The sequence below is a fragment of the Metopolophium dirhodum genome, chromosome 4, assembly GCF_019925205.1.
Source record: "Metopolophium dirhodum isolate CAU chromosome 4, ASM1992520v1, whole genome shotgun sequence".
Classification (NCBI taxonomy): Eukaryota; Metazoa; Arthropoda; class Insecta; order Hemiptera; family Aphididae; genus Metopolophium; species Metopolophium dirhodum.
In genome coordinates this window covers 33,964,671-33,984,282 of record NC_083563.1, presented here as the reverse complement: position 1 = coordinate 33,984,282, position 19,612 = coordinate 33,964,671, and the positions used below count along the sequence as shown (strand labels likewise).

The 19,612-nt window shown below is 27.1% G+C and overlaps 1 protein-coding gene across 1 annotated transcript in view; it reads left to right on the top strand.

The window, feature by feature from the left end:
• Window positions 1-19,612, top strand: part of LOC132943091 (collagen alpha-1(V) chain-like) — an 81,555-nt gene that overhangs the window by 41,336 nt on the left and 20,607 nt on the right. The window contains exons 22-46 of the mRNA XM_061011896.1: window positions 33-94; window positions 262-307; window positions 368-483; window positions 2,320-2,364; window positions 2,827-2,880; window positions 3,418-3,472; window positions 4,300-4,397; window positions 4,535-4,603; window positions 4,662-4,737; window positions 4,966-5,055; window positions 5,148-5,183; window positions 5,927-6,006; window positions 8,890-8,952; window positions 10,257-10,320; window positions 11,239-11,283; window positions 11,361-11,413; window positions 12,280-12,336; window positions 12,414-12,492; window positions 12,575-12,655; window positions 12,959-13,030; window positions 14,087-14,175; window positions 14,269-14,341; window positions 14,962-15,058; window positions 16,204-16,303; window positions 16,496-16,568. Coding sequence (XP_060867879.1) covers window positions 33-94; window positions 262-307; window positions 368-483; window positions 2,320-2,364; window positions 2,827-2,880; window positions 3,418-3,472; window positions 4,300-4,397; window positions 4,535-4,603; window positions 4,662-4,737; window positions 4,966-5,055; window positions 5,148-5,183; window positions 5,927-6,006; window positions 8,890-8,952; window positions 10,257-10,320; window positions 11,239-11,283; window positions 11,361-11,413; window positions 12,280-12,336; window positions 12,414-12,492; window positions 12,575-12,655; window positions 12,959-13,030; window positions 14,087-14,175; window positions 14,269-14,341; window positions 14,962-15,058; window positions 16,204-16,303; window positions 16,496-16,568 — 1,773 coding nt within the window. The remainder of the gene's footprint in view (window positions 1-32; window positions 95-261; window positions 308-367; window positions 484-2,319; window positions 2,365-2,826; window positions 2,881-3,417; window positions 3,473-4,299; window positions 4,398-4,534; window positions 4,604-4,661; window positions 4,738-4,965; window positions 5,056-5,147; window positions 5,184-5,926; window positions 6,007-8,889; window positions 8,953-10,256; window positions 10,321-11,238; window positions 11,284-11,360; window positions 11,414-12,279; window positions 12,337-12,413; window positions 12,493-12,574; window positions 12,656-12,958; window positions 13,031-14,086; window positions 14,176-14,268; window positions 14,342-14,961; window positions 15,059-16,203; window positions 16,304-16,495; window positions 16,569-19,612) is intronic.

The following is a 19,612-nucleotide window of genomic DNA, read 5'->3' as shown; positions in this document are numbered from 1 at the left end:
TAAATAAATAAGATGTTTACTTGTTATTATAGGAGAGCCAGGATTGGCTGGACCACCAGGTTTAGTTGGAATTGAAGGTCCAGAAGGGCCAAAAGTAAATATCTATGACTTTTTTTATTTCAAAAATACATAGAAATATCATATTGCATGATAACAATATTCGAGTAGAAGTAAAATTATATTTTATCTTACTAGCCACTAACATTTTTTGGAAATAATTAAAATAAAATAAGAAGTGAAACTTATTGTTATTTATTTTAGGGATCTGAAGGACCTCACGGCGAAAGTGGTACAATTGGATTATCTGGTAAAATATTGTACTTTACATACAAATTATAGTCAAATGTCGTAATAATATTCTGAATAGGTGAAAAAGGGAAACCAGGACCCGCTGGACTGCCAGGATATCCTGGTGCTCCAGGTGAAAAAGGTGACAAAGGAGCATATGGTAAAGATGGCATCTCTGGTGAAAAGGGGGAACGAGTAAGCAAATTTGTTTACAATTTTATACTTAAATGTATTTATAAATAGGACCTAGTAGTCATGATGCACGAGGACACAAAATTACTAGTAAAATAAATTTTAATAGTAAAAGTAAAGTTTAATCAAAGGATCATAACTCATAAGATAACTTGTTGCAAAAACGTACACATAGGGTTAGCAACATTTTAAAAATGTTTTAATATATAACTTCAAAATATGATTTTAACTAAAACAAAATAAATTGTATCAATTACGAGTATAGTTGCGAATGCATTTTTAAGATTTACACTTTAGTTTTGTATAATTTTCACTGTTATTATATAAATTACAATCTTAAAAAAAAAAACATAATAAAAATAGATTACTTAAACATTTTTATCGATGTTTTACAATAAAATTAGGCTACTATTATTTCTTTGAAGATCGTTTAGGGTATAAGCGCAAAAAGTTTTCAACTGGGTGCACAGTACACACTGTTAAAAATTAGAATATCAAATATAGGTAATTATTATATTTCAGTTATTAATTATTATATAATGACTAGATGACGACGAATAATATACTAATAAATTTAGTACATTAAATATGTCAATTATTATTATAATATTATGATGTATAAAAATGTAACAAAATATAACATTTTGGAAACATTTTGGCATGCATATTATAACGATTTTTTGAATCTGAATTATATTTTGATTGATAAAATGATCGAATAAAATAAATTGAAAAATAATAACACATGTTTGTATGACTTTATATTTATAGATATTTACAATAAATAGGTACAAGTGATACAAGGTAATACAAAATAGTTTAAAGTAAAATAAAATGTAATTAATTAAATTAACTAATCTTATAGAGACGAGGGATTTGATTGAAGAACCATCCATTGACGGAACTTCATGACGTGGAGTGTTTTGTTAGACTTGAGAGAACAGTAAACAGGAGATATATAAGGGAATTTAAAATAAATTTTAATTCATCAAGGAACTTAAGAAGTGAGACTTCATTGTTGCTTATAGGGTTAAGATTTGGTTTAAATAATTGGTGAGTGATAACCCACTGTTATATTTGCAGACTAACGTGGTTTTGTCAGATTCTCAGAGGCTGATTGTTGATGATGGTGTTCAGGAATGGTAGTGACTAGTGGAGTTAGATGGTGGTAGTTGTTGATAATACTGGTTTTAGATGTTGTGTTTGAAGTTCAGTTGTTTGTATTATGTACATGATTTATAGTTGGGAGGGTGTGGTCCTTTCATAGGGCGTATCTTACTAGAAGATCCGCCGATTTTGTGCAGGATGAGGATTTTCCACACATTTGACACACATACACATGACACAAATATATTATGTACAGTAGGTTTAGGTGTGGCCATAGGTTTGTAAATTTTGACATTGTGGTAATTGTCACCTATTGTAGGGTTCTTTAACTTAAATCTTCGTGTTTAAGAGAGAGATGGTGAAAAAATATCACTATCACTACTTCTAATGGGATCGATATCAATAAAAAGTTAGTTAGTAGGGTTTTGTTTCCTGGTTTTCCAAGATATTAGTAACATTTCTCACAGTGTGACCTATTTCATCTATTTCTGTTGCGAAACAGTTTCTGAAGTCGACGGATGCAAGTATTTGATAACAACCCTCAGAGGCTTAAAAATACGTGCGCACTATCGGACTATCTGCGTGGAGCTATAATGAAAATATAAATGTATTATTGATGAACTATTAAAACAACACGAAATACTTCGCTTACTATCAGTATAATAACTATTGAATAATTCATATGAAGTATTTTAAACCTTAAACACAACAAATTTCTTTATTGTATTTCAGGGTAATACGGGATTACCAGGAGAACGAGGAGAAACTGGACCTAGAGTAAATATTACATTTAAAATAATATTTTTCATGATTAAATATACACGAATTATTTTTGAAAAGTTACAATATATTTACAAAAATTGGTATTTTAAAATTCAGTTGAATGGAGCATTTTTAAAAATAAATTTTTATATTATTTAAATATAAACTAAATGTTTACATCCTGATTTTATATCAAAAGTTATAATTGTTATTTTAATTTATACATTCTGTTTTAATCAATATTCACTTAAAAGTGTTATTATTGTATCAAAGTAAATTAAATAAATGAGTTTAGTATATGTCACACAAGAAATAGTTTTAAGATGTTATTAGTTATTTATGATAAAAAAATGAAGCCAAAGTTTAAATTAACTAATTTCATAGTTATAAGTGAAAGCTAATTTCCTAGTTTAATGCATTTAATAATTATTTAGATAAAAAAAGAATAATAACATTTATTTTGAAATAAATTTGTAGGGATTCAGAGGCGCAAGAGGTCGTGAAGGATCTGAAGGAATCCCCGGACCAAAGGTATGCAATAAAGACATTGACTTATACGAATCAAACTGTAGATTATATATGTATACTACTGTAATTTTTTTTAACTTGAACAATAATAACGATTGATCAAGTTCGAACAGATAAACGATGGTTATAAATAATTTATGAAGATAATTATAACTAAGCGTATTTATATGTAACTTATAATATCTATAGTTATCACTTTCTTTCAAAGTAGGTATTTAAATAAATTCCATACTTATTAATTATCAATATCACTAACAAATTAAATTTGAAGTTAAATAAGTCTCAAAATAACATAATATTCGTCAAATAAAATCAGAGAGTCCACAAACTTTTAACTATAAGTAGGTACCTATATCAATTATTAGTGTAAATTTTGAAGCGTACAAAAGTATCTTTAACATTGCATTGATTAATTAACTATAGATACCTAACATATTTTATTTACTATTAAATATATAAATATTGTTTATAACTAAATATATCAACACAGATTAACTTTACATGAAATATATGTTTTTTTTATTTCCTAATTAATTATAGGGTGATACTGGACAACCTGGGCCTACTGGTGCTTTGGGAGAACGTGGAATACCGGGTTTGTAATAGTTAATTAATTGTATTTATGAATATGGTTTATTTTATGTATATAAATTTAACAATAATTACATCATTTCAAGAGAATAGCAATCGAATTTTTTTAATTACCAATAATAATAATAATAATTAAATTTATTATTTTATTATTATATAAGTATATTGACAGAATTTTACTGTGGTAATAATTATAAATATTTGTCTATATCTCAAAACGATACATCAAAGTTGAATACGAGAAAATGTTAAGGTTTAGTTTAACAAAGCACTTAATTATAAAAGTAGAAATACACTGATCTTGTGATGAGACGATACTAGGTACTTTGACACACGTATTTATAGGGTATTGAAGGATTAATACTATGCATTTTGTAATTAATTAATCAAAAATAGTTAAATGTGGTAAGACATCGTGACATTAAAGAGCAAAAATAAGATGTCACAGATGTCATGTTAATTTGTATTTAGATATTATATATACAATATACATAGTATAATAAAACATAAATACCGTATCGTAATGGTGGTTCAAGCCATTCCATTGGAGCGATTTCATTGTACAATAAATATATACAGTGTACTCTCGGTAACTCGAAGCTCACGGGAAAAAAAAATTCGACTTACTAAAAATGTCGAGTTATCAAAATCTTAATGTGTTATTGTTATTTGAAGGGGAATTTTATTCTTTCAAGATGTCGAGAATTTCGAGTTATCAAGGTTCAATAGTTACCGAGAGTACACCGTATATATATTTTTTAATTAATTAAAGATAATCATGCTATTTAGAATATGTTGCAAAGTATTAATAATTTAAATTGCATAGGACAGGTGCGGATGGCTTAAGAGGATTTGTCGGTTCTCCAGGTGCTCCCGGAATTAGTGGAAAAGATGGTTTACCTGGCTTTCCGGGAGAACGAGGTCCTCCAGTTAGTATCATATAAATGAATTAATTTATTATAAAAAACTAAATTGTCATAAAGTAAAATCATATAACACAAATATATATTTAAGTATATTATAATGAGTTATAGAAATATAGAATAATAAAATATTTATATTTTAGGGTGACACGGGACCCATAGGTGTTACTGGAATCCCTGGAGTCGTTGGGCCACCAGGTCAATCAGGCGAAGTTAGTATATAGCAAATAATCGTATTTTTAAAACGTAATTTGAGCTTTTTCATAATAGATAGGTTCTGTTGGAGAACCAGGGCCATCAGGTCAGCCTGGATTACCAGGAGAAGCAGGAAGACCGGGTGACGCAGGTAAAAATAATGAAAAGAAAAATTATTATTATTATTTTTTAGCGAATTTACTATTTTCTTCTATAAAATATCTATACATTATCTATTAGACTGACTTAATAATATATTATTATGTTATGAACTTTTTTTGAAAATTTGAAACTAGAAATTATAATTTTTTTTTCATAAAACGATCGACATATTATTATGATATTAAATGAACTTTTTTTATGACATTTTACTTTATAGGAAAAGAAGGACTTCCAGGCCCAGTTGGTCCACCTGGAAAATTAGGTGAACCTGGTTCCCCAGGACTACAAGGGTTCCCAGGTGATAGAGGTAAATCGATATGAATTATATTTTTTTGCTGGTATTTGAATAATTCAAAATAAAAACAAATTTAAAAAAACATATTGACGAATTTTTCACAGGATTTCCGGGAGTACATGGAGCAGCAGGACTTAAAGGTTTGTATTTTAAAATGTTTATTATCAATCAAAATTAAAAATATTATATTCAAAGTATAATCCACTTATTCAGGGTGGCCAGATGTCCCGTTTTATATACGGGGAAGTTCTGTATATTAAAATTCTGTCCCGGTGTCCTGAAAAAGCTTTCATGATGACGCTTAAGTGTCCCGTTTTTTAAACATGACCCATTTTCATACTTATAAAAATATCTAAAGTCATGACAACCGCAATAATAGATGCTAAACTTGATACAACTTCTACTAGATTCTTCTGTATTTTAGCATTTTCTATATTTGATAAAATTGACAAAATGTTGAACCATTTTGAGCTATTTATAGAAATTTGAAGTCTTTAGTTTTTTTAGTTTTGTTTTATTTAAATGTCGACAGTAAAAAAATTATTTGGTCAAAAAGCTTGAATGTTTACTACAAGGTTCCTCATAATTCATAAGTTTTTATTTTAGGAATTCAAAATAGTTAAACAAAATAAATCCAACACGTTGAGTGCCACATAGTATTTGACGCGCGTTTCCCATGTATCCGCATCAATGTGTCGACGTGTCGTATAATGTAGATTATAATTAATAAACCTATAATATCATTACTCCTATACCAGATAAGACGTTTGTTGAACATTATTACCTGGGCATTTTATTTTGTATTAGTATTCTCTACTGAAAGAATAGTTAAGTTTCTCTTTTATTTTACATTAGTTTTAACATATGAAACATGGTTTTTAAGGTGACACTGGACCTCCAGGTCCACTTGGATCAACTGGAGATAAAGGACAACAAGGCGAATCTGGCAAAGAAGGACCACAGGTAAAAGAATGCACACTTACAACGTTATTTAAATTGAAAAAGATAAAAGTTACTTGCATGATATTTTTTCAGAAATAAACTTTTATGGACATTTTTTTTTATATGAATACCTTATAAACAAATAAAGAAAACTTTATTAATTAATTTCAGTCTAAGACAATTTAGAAGAAAGGTTTTTAAATAGTTTTAATAAATGATAAAATACATTTTATTACATAGTTTGTTTTAAAAATGTAAATATAATTCAAATTTAGTTATTTACCGTAAACCACAATATAGTATATATGTATAGACACACTCGAAATACCTCCACTGAATTTTTTTTTAAAAAAAGTTACTAGAATTTCCTACCGATTTTAAAAAATATATCGTTTTATTGAATGATAAATAAAAAATAGATGTGTATTTAAACTTCAAATCTTAAATTTGAATATTATATTGTTACGTGAATCAATAACGTTTTATATTGTAGTAGGTAACGTTAGTGCATACCTAACATATATAAGTGTTTTGGTCCAATTACTGAATTCTACTCATCATTATATTTGCTTTTTTTTTGTGTGTGTTTTTCTCACTTATTTGTTCATACATTGGGATAAATTAATATTTCCACATCATCTATTAACAGCCGACGTGAATACACAACGCGTAAGAATACAAACATAAACCCTTGTTAAAATATTACTTTATCGTTTATATTTCTTTTTTATCGACAATTTTACCTAAACGTTTGAAACGACTATTAAATTCAATCGTTTATAGTTTTATACACTCATTTTTATATATATTTTTATGCTATATAAACATACTAAATAAGATCAATAGTAGAAAAATAATATTTATTATTTTCAAATATTAAAATGATTTACAATTTATTCTAATTTTTTAACATAATATATATGAATATATTTATGAGTTATAGTATAACTGCATTCGGCCCGCGTACCATTTTTCACTGGACCGTGCTACATTTCAAATTAGTTTATAAAAATATAAAATGTTTGGATTTTTCGGTATTTCATTTTATTATATTTATTAAATTATTAAACTCGATAAAATTTTTATCGTAAAACGTAGATATGAATTCTTATCTAGTATTGAACTATTAAATGTAAATAATATTATATTATTTATAGGGGCGTAGTTAACAAAAGGTTTTCTTTTTCCTTCTATATTCTCTATTGCCCGCTAGATTTTCGCACTTTCAAAATTGGTTCTCTAGTAGAATTGAGTTACCCATTCCTGAGTTATAAAAAGATTAATATTATATATTTCAGTAATTTAAATATATTATTTTATTTCATTATCAACAATTATTGTGTTTTATTTGATTTATAAATATAAAATATTATATTCCAAACTGTTCTGAAATTGAAAGTTAGATTCAATGAAAATGTAAAACTATAAATTTTAGTTAGATAAAGTACCTATACTTTTACTTTTAATTAAAAATAAATAAATGTATTTCTTATTACTAACGTTTATTGAGCTATACTATATCACCGTTAAAAGATAAAATAATATAAGCTAATCCATAATTTAAAATATACGATTTATATCAAATATGTAAGTGTATTCTGAACTAAAGACTGAATACCATGTATTATTTTTTTATTTCGGAATAAACCTTCTTTTGACGAATACATTCGAATTTGGTTAGTGTTTTTTTTCAGTTATTTCAAAAAAAATCCAAACTCATTAGGTCAAAATATATTCCTTTGAAAAACTTTGTTTAACTTATAACCTTTTAGAAACATTATTACGGCAGTATCCGAATGAATAATATTATAAACAGCTCTAACCGCATTTTAATGTCTATATTTGGTAGCTACCTACACAATATATACCTCATAATTAAAATTAACCGTAAGATTGTAAACAATACTTTGTAGAATCGTATTTTTTTAATCATTTCAGTTTCAATTTCATGTGGTTTTGAGTGTTTAGTTGAAATTTTTCTTAAATAATTCTTGTGCGGGATTAAAATTCCTATTGAAACAAGAAAAAGAAAAAAAGAAACTATTGTTTTGTTTTAATCACAAAATAGTATGCATGCGTTCATTTGCATACATCGTTCTTCAGTAGTCTTTCATGTGCTTCGAGATTTTGAATGTATTTAAATTATACTATAGTATCTATACATATTATATTATTTTATAATTTTTTTAGTATATAATTTACATACTCAATGGTATTACGAAAATATGGAATATCTATCATATGAATATTTTGATACTAAAAATCAATAAGCACCTAATTATATTATCTAATATATTACATTTAAAGTTATTTTTTATATAGAACACGAATTTCAAATATTGGAATACAGTATTCAATATTCTTATTCTAGCTTTTAACATAGCTCCTAGGTTCTGTTATTGTGGTAAAAATATTTTAACGTTGGTTATAATTTATTTACCCTAAATAATGAAGAAGATTTTTATTATTTCAATATTCATCATTTTATCATAAAAACATATCTTTTGATAGAAAAAGAAAAATCTTGCGTTGTTTTAAAATGTATTTATTTGTCCAGTTACAATTTTTTTTTACCAAGAATACATCTATATTATAAGTAATTTGTTTCTAATAATAAATTAAGTTTTGTCTATAATGAACATCTTTGATTTTCTGTTGTATGTATGCGTTAGTATTAAAAACTATGTGTAAAACTAGTTTAAACTAAACTCTTAAAATATAAGACAAATAAATACTTCATTTAGTTTCCACTCAAAAAAAAAATACTTGGAAAACTTCCTCAACTATGTTTTTGTCGATAAACGATGACTTATAGTTATAGTTTTAAAAGCACTGCACAAGTGAAATAAATTTTAAGTTTTTTAAAATTTGAATTATATTATTATTATTATTATTATTATTTAGGGTGCAGAAGGACGCAAAGGACCTACTGGTACACCAGGTGCAGTTGGTTTAAAAGGAGATAAGGTACAGTTTTAACAATACATAATATAATTAAAACATCCAAAATATTACTCTTTAACACATGAAAAGGTTTAATTGTTAAAAACAAAAATACACGATTAAAAAATAGTAAATTATTAAAATGTATATTTCCTTTATATTTATAAATTTCTTATCATTTTAAATTTAATGAACGACCAAAAAATTAATTTTAAACTAGTTTAGTAATAGAGCTTATTAAAGTTTCAATTGATAGGAATACAATTGTTAAACAATTTAAGATATAGAAACATTAATTTTGTCATAATTTCCAATCAATGTAATTAAAATAAAATATATAACTAATATTCAATTTTTTTTATTGATTATGAATAAATTCGGCTTGTATGACTTAGCCACTATCACTAAATAATATAACTAATTTTAATATATAAAATATAGGATATTAACCTATAGAATTGATTAACCCCTGATAGTAATTCGTTGATATTTATAGTGTATTCAGTATAATATTATGTTTTTTCTTAAAGAACCTAATGGTATTTCTTTCAATATTCGGATCTGATTCTAAACTTTAAGCAATAATAATATGACTTGTTTAATGTTCCCCTGTGTGTTCTTCAAAATGTCTGCATTCGTTATATTTATGTTTAATAATTAGAGTTGCGGTGCACGATTTATATTCAGAAGGGTAGCTTTTTTACAGTCCCTACAATTGTGTGTAGTACGACACACTTTGTGTAGTACGAAAAGTGCAGTGTGTAGTACGAAATTTAAAAGTGTGTTATTCTAATTAAACCTTTATAATAATATTATGTATAATTTTATATCTTCACATTTTTTTATATTTTAATGGTTTTTTGCCAAACCACGTTTTAATTATTATCTACCACACAGACACACAGTAAACAATATACATATTGTGTTGTTACGTCTTATACTCTTATTATAGTTATTATTATTCATTGTTATTCAGAATAGCTATTTTTATTATTATCAGCTTAGTAGTGATCGCTGGTATATAGTATACTAGTGTTTATCTAGAAATAATTTAGATTTGACCGATTTAGAACTATGTGTGTAGTTCGAAAATTTGGATATATTAAGGACTGCTTTTATACATGAAAATTCATGTTTTAGTCTGGTATGCACAATTATTTGAGATTTTGGCATTTGGATTTCTGTTCCACCTTATGACCAACCGGTTTATTTTGTATAAATCGATTGTTTGACTGTTCCTATATTTTGCCATTTGTTTAATTTATTTTTGTAAATCGATGTGTGGGGATATTTTATATTTGTTTTTAATTCAACTTGTTTCAATTTAGGGTGAAATAGGTCTTACTGGACCAATGGGAAACGATGGAATTGCGGGAGCACGAGGCGTTCCAGGTTAGTACGTTCAGTTTTAATACAGTCTATTATAGGTAATCATTTTTTTTAATAAATAAAGATATCTGCAGTTATAAAAATATTTATAATATTGTTGTTTTTCACTAAATGCCATGCGTTTTGTCTTGATTTTAAGAACTCATGATTTTGATATTTTACTTTTTATTGTTATTTATTTGGTGTACTAACTGTATTGTCATATACTTATATATTACAATATAAAGGAATTTTTAACCATCAGTATTTCATAATATTAATTTATTTCCTTAATTGTATGTTTAAGAGGACTTCTTACCCACCTATGTTGTTTCTATCTTGCTAACACATAATATACCAAAATTTACGTCCAGCAGTTCCAATTTTGTATTGTTAGCTTACACATAAAAGTGAATTGACCTATTATCAAACTTAAATGTAAGAACATTATTTGTGGTCTCTCGTTGGTTTTTTGCGATATTAAAATTTTTAAGTAAGTCATAAGCATTTTCAAATATTAATATCTTACATAAGTATTCATAACTTACTTAAAAATTAAAATATCATGAAAAACCAACGAGAAAACACATGATATAATGTTCTTACATTTAAGTTTGATAATAGGTAAATTCACTATAATATTTAAGCTAACAATACAAAATAGGAACTGCTGGACTTAGTAAGACGGAGACAACACTCGCGGGTACGACATTTAATACAATTTTTCATAAAAAAACGTTAGACTTATTTACTCATATTTGTATAAACGCAGTATAAAATATAATCGCATGTGACTGTTATTGAGATTACCGTTTTAAGTTTTTGAATATTATACTAAAAAAAATAGTAAAAATAAAAACAACACTTGCCGCTATATAGTACCTACCTATCTTACTTCGATTAAAGTCTTACGTAATATTACATGTTTATTGTTTTCTACAGGACCACCAGGACCCGTTGGACCACCAGGAGAAGACGGAGATAAAGGTGATATTGGGTCTAACGTTTAATAATATTATCATCTTTGTCAATTGTTATCAGGACCATCAATTATTCCATAACAGGTGAAATCGGCGTTCCCGGAGAAAAGGGATTCAAAGGATCAAAAGGAGAAATGGTAAGTAATAAATTTTTATGTTATGGATGAAATAATTCTACTTGTTATTCATTATTTTGACCTACCTTACTAAATGAACGCATAACCGCATGAGTGTATATAATATTCAACTCAATATTTAATCAATACCATACTTAAATAAAAAGTTTTTGGTGGTGTAAATGTAGATATTTTTGAAAACAAGCACACAATATTGAGAATTATAATTGACACACATAATGAAATAATAGTGTTACTATAAAATGCCTACCGCGTATAATTGTAATAAATTATTAATTGTGAATAACCTATATAACCAATTATATAAATGTGTAATATATAACATTAAAACCATTCATAGATTTAATAGATTTCAATCTAATTTGCATTTATTAAAACAATTTTATATATTTTAAATTATTTTTATTTTTTGTCATAAAATAATTATCATCAACAACGGTATTTTCTAGTGTGTTAAGTATATGTTCTCTAACTTCTAAGTAAAGGTAACCACTGACACCTGATAAATTATTAACACTGCAGTGTACATCATAAATATCCAATCAGCATTCAACGTTCAGCGTGGTTCTGTTGACCCTATAACATATACAGAACATTTTTCAAAATCCACTTCTAAGACAATTTATAATAGTCCATCCTATATCTACATACATATATATGGTAGTTACAATAGTCAATAAATAGATTCTTCTATTTGTTCACACTATTACAGCTTGGTTCTATTATTTGTCAAAATATTCATAACTAAGTATGTTGATTGCTACTGTACATTTATCAATTGTCATACATTGTCAAAACGCATTGCATATACCTAACAGTATAACAAAACATTTTTAAAAATGTATTATACATTTTTGTATATCTAGGGTCCGGTCGGAGCATTAGGAAACCCAGGATTAAGAGGAGAACCAGGACCAGTTGGAGTGTGTATTGATAAATAGTTACCTATTTCAAAATCATATAATTATTTTAACGATAATAATATTTTACGATCCCCTAGGTGCCAGGAGAAAAAGGTCCGATCGGAGAAATAGGGAGACAAGGAGCTAAAGGAGAAGAAGGGTCTATAGGAATTACAGGTGAAAAATAGACAAATTTATTTTGCACTGCAGTATAATTGGCCTAGTACTGTATATATATATATATTTATTGTGTGCTTAGGACCACCTGGACCACCGGGGACACAAGGTATTCCAGGACTTGTCGGTCCAAAAGGCGAGCTCGGAGACGTTGGTGCCAAAGGTAATAAAATGTATATACACTATGTAGTTGTAAATTGAATTTCATTATCTACAATAATATCGACTGCCAACCGGTAATGATAAACAAAATCAATACAAATCAGTCACCCCACATTTTCTGTACATGACAGTCTGTAAAAAGGTTCTATCATATTACTTTGATCTTTGCTATAATGTATAGCATATTTAATTAGTGTAATCTAATTTGACTTTTGAGTGATATCGTTCGATCTACCACGTGTGTAAATACACGGAAAAACTTTAATTGCATTAATTAATGTTAATTGAAAGGCGATTGATATAGGTCCCGTCGGTCAACCTGGAGCACCTGGTGAAATTGGCCCAAGAGGATTTAAAGGCGTTGATGGACAGTATGGTGAGTACAAATTAATTGTTAATTATTATAATTATAAACATTTTTATTTTATCAGACTAAAAAATATACCTATTTTCGAGAACATTTTAATATGATTCCGTTGCACCACAATTAATAGTACCTACGTACCTGGCTACCTAATATATTGATTTGCGAATAAATAACCCTGGAAATTTAGTCCCTGATAAAAACCCCGAAAAAAATAACCCTATAGTAAAAATTATGTGTACCCGTCAATGCTTACCTAAAACATATTCACGAGATTTCAATTTCAATATATGTGTGATTTAAAAACAAACAGTTTTTCAATCATAGTAAATTTGTTTTGAAATGTCAATAATATTTATCTGCGGAGACAGTTATCGTTCTGAATTATTTTTATCGTATACGATAATTTATGATTGAATCCAAAATTAATATTATTTTTGGGGACATCACAATTTTAAGTGTGTTATAAATTTTACTACACGCAATGACATACAAATATTTAGATCTATTTTACTTGAAAGTTTATAAAAATAGTTAATAATATAATTAAATAGTCTGGATAGAAATACACACTAGTATAATAACAATTTTATATTTTTGAAGAAATTTACAATTTGTACTTATTGCCATAATGAGCGAAGCAGAGAAATATACATACAAGTTCGTAAGACAATTAATTATTCAATCATCATAGAGAGAAAAATAAAAAGTTTACAAGTACTCGGACGTAAAACATGAAGTATTTTGTGGAACCCATTAGCGACATTTTCGTCACAAGAAAATGACAATAATTGAATATTAATTATTCTCCCCACTTGCCCATGCAAACCTTTTTTATAATTCTTCAAAATCTCATATGGAGTTTTTTCCCGTGGTTATTTTTTAACAGGGCTTATTTTGGAGAAACTAAATTTCCGGGGTTATTTTTTCGTGGTATCTAATATATTATAATATATGGAGTTAGATATTTCAGAGAATTCAATCAAAATAAAGTAAAAAATGTCTGTTATTTATTGTAAATGTCTAGTGATTTATTTAATGTACTGAGGATGTCATGTCGGTATATAGGTCCAGTGGGTGCAGACGGCCCGACCGGCTCTAAAGGAGAGCCAGGTGTAGTTGGACCACCAGGCCCACAAGGTCTCGATGGCAAACACGTATGTCCGCTTATTTTAAATTGCATTAATTTTAAATACCACCTATATAATGTCATAAGTCGTACATTAAAACATAAATTCTAAATTATTTAGGGCGAGCGTGGGCCAATGGGCGCAAGAGGAGACGACGGAAAAATCGGATTGCAAGGACCAATAGGACTAAGAGGTTAGTGGTTTTTAACTTGTATGTTGTGACGTTATGTGTGATATTTGAGATTTAGATTAATTTTTTGTCAGATCATGATTTTTAGATTATCTATTTTAAAAACCTTCGTGTGTGCGACTTTGTAAATATTAAAGTGGGTACAACTTTACTATGTCTAGGTAGTGTTTTATACTGATTTAATTAGGTACCTATTTCAATGACTTTCGATGTATTATTTGTAATCACCATAATATAAGTATATTACCTAATAAATTATTACAATAAACTATTACATATTATAATATACAGTACATTTTACTACAGTAAAATGTCAAAAACTTTTTATGCTGAACTTAAACAAAACTCTACTGTTTAAACTTTTCTGATATCTTATTGACGATAGCAACGTAATACCTTATTCATTATTATGTATACGTATATTAATCGAACATTATTTTTGTCATATTAGGTTGAAATAAGTAACATCATATTTATATTTTTTTGTTACGTAATTCAAATTCAAATACAATTTATATATCCTCTATGTTGACACTTTTTTTGATATACAAACATATCGACAAACTGTATAAGTGTAATACTCTACATTTTAAAGATTTAATTTAAATAAACATTATAAACAGGTAACATTGGGCCAGAAGGACCAAAAGGGAATGCAGGTGTTCCCGGATTTCCAGGAACTCAAGGCGAGCCCGGCATTCAAGGTCCAAAAGGTGACAGGTAAGAAATACATATGCCTATAAACATAATTATGTAAATACAAATACTTCTAATTTTTTTGATTGTAAGTAGAGTGAGAATTAGTTTTACATGTTTTTTTTTTTTAAAAGTTATTTTGTTTTTGTCGTCACATTTTAGAGCAAAATATTTACTTCAATCTTCGATATTCGGGATGGTTTTTAGTATACAATTTTAATTACCTAGTTGGTTTTACGGGAGGTGAGAGGGGCAACAATCACAGTCAAATAAATACATATTAAATATTAATTAATAACAACTTACAAAAAAACAAATGGAAAGCGGGAATATTTTATGAAACACCAGCTTCCGAACGAAAAAATCTATTTAATTTTTTTAATATTATTCAGAAAAGCGAATAACCGTAAAGATTTACATTTTACATAAATATTTATGAGAACAATTTCAAGACATTATTACATTTTCAAAATATTTTAGGTCTCTTGTTGCTATTTATAAACATCTGCAAGTTTCAGCTTCTTTTCGATTTTTGATGTTAATAACATTTATGTTCGCCAATCAATAATATTGAAAATATAATAGAAGGTCCCTTGTAAGTTTTTTTTATAGAAAATTAAAAATTTTAAAAATGCATAGGCACAATTTTTTTATAAGCTTTTAATTTGTTGAAGTTTAATTTTTGGCGATTTTAAGATATATTTATTTTGTAATTAAATTACATTAATCTTGGGAACCAGAAACATTCCACCAATACATATATTATTATTTTCTATGCTCAGTAGAATTTTCAAAATATAACATAGAATATTTTTAAGCTATTTATGTCAAGAACCCATTTACATTATGTCATTATATGTGATATTTTTATCGAAATTGAGGTCATCCAAACGAATTCAGTAAGTACTTAATAAAAAGTACTAGAACAACTTGTTGTGAATAACTAACCGTTGGCGCGACTAGGGGGGTGCAAAAAGGTCTTTAGCACCCCCAAGTTCTAATTTAGCGCCCCTTGTTTTTTAGGCTTAACTATCATTATTATAGTGAAGTACCGTCAATTTTATGTTTTTAAGATATGAAATATTATAGCACCCCACGTTTTAGAGGTCTATTTGCGCCTACGTAACTAATTTTTAATAGTATGTTGTGTTAATTACTTATTTCCGTAGTGGTCGAGACGGTGACGATGGGAAAATAGGTGCTCCAGGACCTCCAGGTGAAATTGGTCCACTCGGTAATCCAGGTATCGTGGGTCCTCCAGGACGAACTGTAAGCTACGTTTTGTTGAACTTAATTTAAATCACATAGGAAATTTAATTAATATTTAATGAAAATTATATCAGAAAAACTTTAGTACTTTGGTATAATAAGTTATTTATTTTAAATTATTTTATATTAAATATTAATATTTAAGAAGCTTTTTGTTTTAAATATAATATTGTGTGAATCATGTGATTTTAGGGAAACGAAGGTCCACCAGGATCTCAAGGAAGTTCAGGACTACCTGGAGAAAAAGGCGACCAAGGTTTAATAGGTAAGCATAAATAAATACGTTAACATTTTCTATCCGAATAGGTATGCAAAAAATAACTACCTACGGAAAGTTTTTTATCATGGATATAATGGTTGAAAACAATTTGTTTATATACGTTTTATAAGATTATTTTAAATATTTCTCAAGTTTAATTTTTTTGTCAATAATTTAAATTGTAAAATAGAAAAGACTTCTTTTTTTTTTTTCATTTTATTACTTGAGTGGTAATGCGATGAATATCATATTGTACTTGTATTCCAACCAACTAGCTTCCTCTGTCATGAAAAGTTATCGTTTTTTTTTTTTATGCATTTAAAATAAACTTAAAGGAAAACACACAATCGTATTGTTTCAAACCTACACATTTAAACAATAGTAATAAATTATAAATCAATAAAGGTGACGAAAGTTATTATCGTTAAATGGCTCGAAATATAAACTACTATTCTTCAATTGTTTTATATATATTAGGAATATTGTTTTAAACATTTTTCTTTTACCAATTTAAATATGAATATAAAGGTAATATAAAAATGCTAACTTTGTTACATGGCTAAATCCAGGTTCAATGTCAGAATTATTGTATCACAAAAAGTTCATTCATGATACAAAAACTAATATTGGATATTTGAATTATTTTTATCATGTTAGTTCAAACCAGTAAATGTATTAATATTTTTAATTTTAAAACAACAAATCAACAAAAATATGGATCTTGATTTGGTAAAAATGGTAAATTTGTTATTTAATGTTGTTGTATAACAAATTCCTGGAAAACTATCGCAGGATAATATTATATTGATGCTTCAATCGAAATAGGACACATGCATTTGATTTTAGTTGATGATACATGCTGTAATAAAGTACCAGAATAACTAAAGTATAAAAAAAAACTCAATATGTTTAAATAGTTAATGTTTATTAACTATTTTTTTTTAGTATGTGACCTATTTTATTAGAAAAATGTCGGCTTAAAAGTTAAGTGATATATACTGATGTAATACCGGTAGGAGCCACGGTGCCACACGTTTACATTTTAAACCACTTGATACATTTCCTGAAACTTTGCAATCAATTTGACACTTTATCATTGACTTTCGGTTTAAGTCGTTTAACTTACGTAGATAATCTTTAACACTTCCTAACCAATTATTTACTTTAGCAAGTAAACAGTATTCAAATCGACCATTTAGCCGGCAAGATGCCATAAACATAACTGGGTAATCTATTTTTCATAGTATGCACCTTCCTATCAATAAAATATCATGTTGTTATTTTTCGAAAATTTTAAATACTTTGATAATTGTTAAATTTAAATACAGATCTATGAAGGGGATATAAAAGATCCAGTTAAAAAACGAAAGGTCGATATTCTAGCTAAAACGTTTTAAATGAATAAACATAAAATTATGTTATACTCTTAGAAAAATCAATGAAAAATCATCGAAAAAATTGAAAAATTAAGTAACTGATCGATGCATTTATTATGAGTAGCATTCTGAAAATCAACATTTTTAACTATCATATAAAATGACTACCTAATATTCTGCTTATACCTACATTTGTTTTAAAATCGTATCGTATTAATCAATATTAATATAACATTCAAACCAAATTATTCACAACAGATATAAGGGACTTTTAACTTAAGATTTAACTTCAGCCAGTCCGTCAACAACAGTACGCACACTATTATCTTTTTTTTCTACAGTAGTATTTAAGGTGCGTTATTTCTTACCTTCCCGGGAACACACAATAAACACCCAGCCCTATCCTCCTCGGTGGTCCTTAAAAGTAAACCACAGTTATCGGCAACGAATAGACGTACAATACCGGTGTAGATAATATTATATCCACAAAACTGCATATTTTATCCTATTCTGTCGATCTACAAAAGTCCAATGCATTTATTATTAAGTACACACCAACGATAACGAAACATTTACTTGATTTTAAAATCTTTATCCACGTATGTAGAATATGTAGGTAAGTACTCATGTGTCCCAAATTTTTATTACCTACATAATAATGTTATAGAACATACAAATCGTAAGTTGTGTACACACATACTCGGTAGTTATGAATTTTAAGATATTACCTCCACGAAATCATTGTTTTTATAGTACTTACAGTCTACAACACCAACCGGAAATTTTATTTCAACTCTATATTACCATTATTCAACTGATTTATGAGTAAGTCGTAAGTAAACTCAAAGAAATGTTATTTCAATTCAATAATTTCTATGATAAGTTCACACTTCTTATTTATTTGTCTACGTAATACAATCTATATAATATTATATATTATATTATTTATTATATATTATTATAATATTATAATTACCATGCTACCTACTAATTTATTTATATTTTGTGTGTGTTAGGTTTGGTGATTTTAGGTTACATAGGTAATTAATTATAAATTGAATTTAAAGACCAAAATAAATAATCACATTGTCATAATTGCATTTAAAGTAATATTGATTTCATTAGAGATAAAGTTAATTTAAAATTTCTCATGTTACATAGTAGATTAATTGTTGGTCGGTTAGTTTTTTATCCTGTATGAATATGAACTATTATGAATTATTATTCTTCATAGACTAAATTAACTAAAATTTATTATTTTATCGTTGCAAATAGTTTAAGAAACAATATTCAAGGTAAAAATAAAAATTCCTTTTATGGCGCTTATTTAGCATTCAATTTTAACAAAAATACTAAACTAAAATTTAAATATTGAGTTTTTGTTAACGGTAGTATGGTACCTATAATATCATATAATATCTTGTTATATATTTGTAAATAAATATTTATGAATCACTCACAAGTCACAATGACCATTACAGACAAGGTTATCTATAATGTTGTTCTTTTATGTTATGATAATGATATTATCATTAGGTAGGTACCCAAATGACTAAATAAAAAATAGGTACACATTAATATGGATTTATGTGTATATTATATTTTCTTTAATGTTTATAAATCCGATAAACAACATATTTTATCATTAGACTAGACACCAAGTAGGCTTAGTTA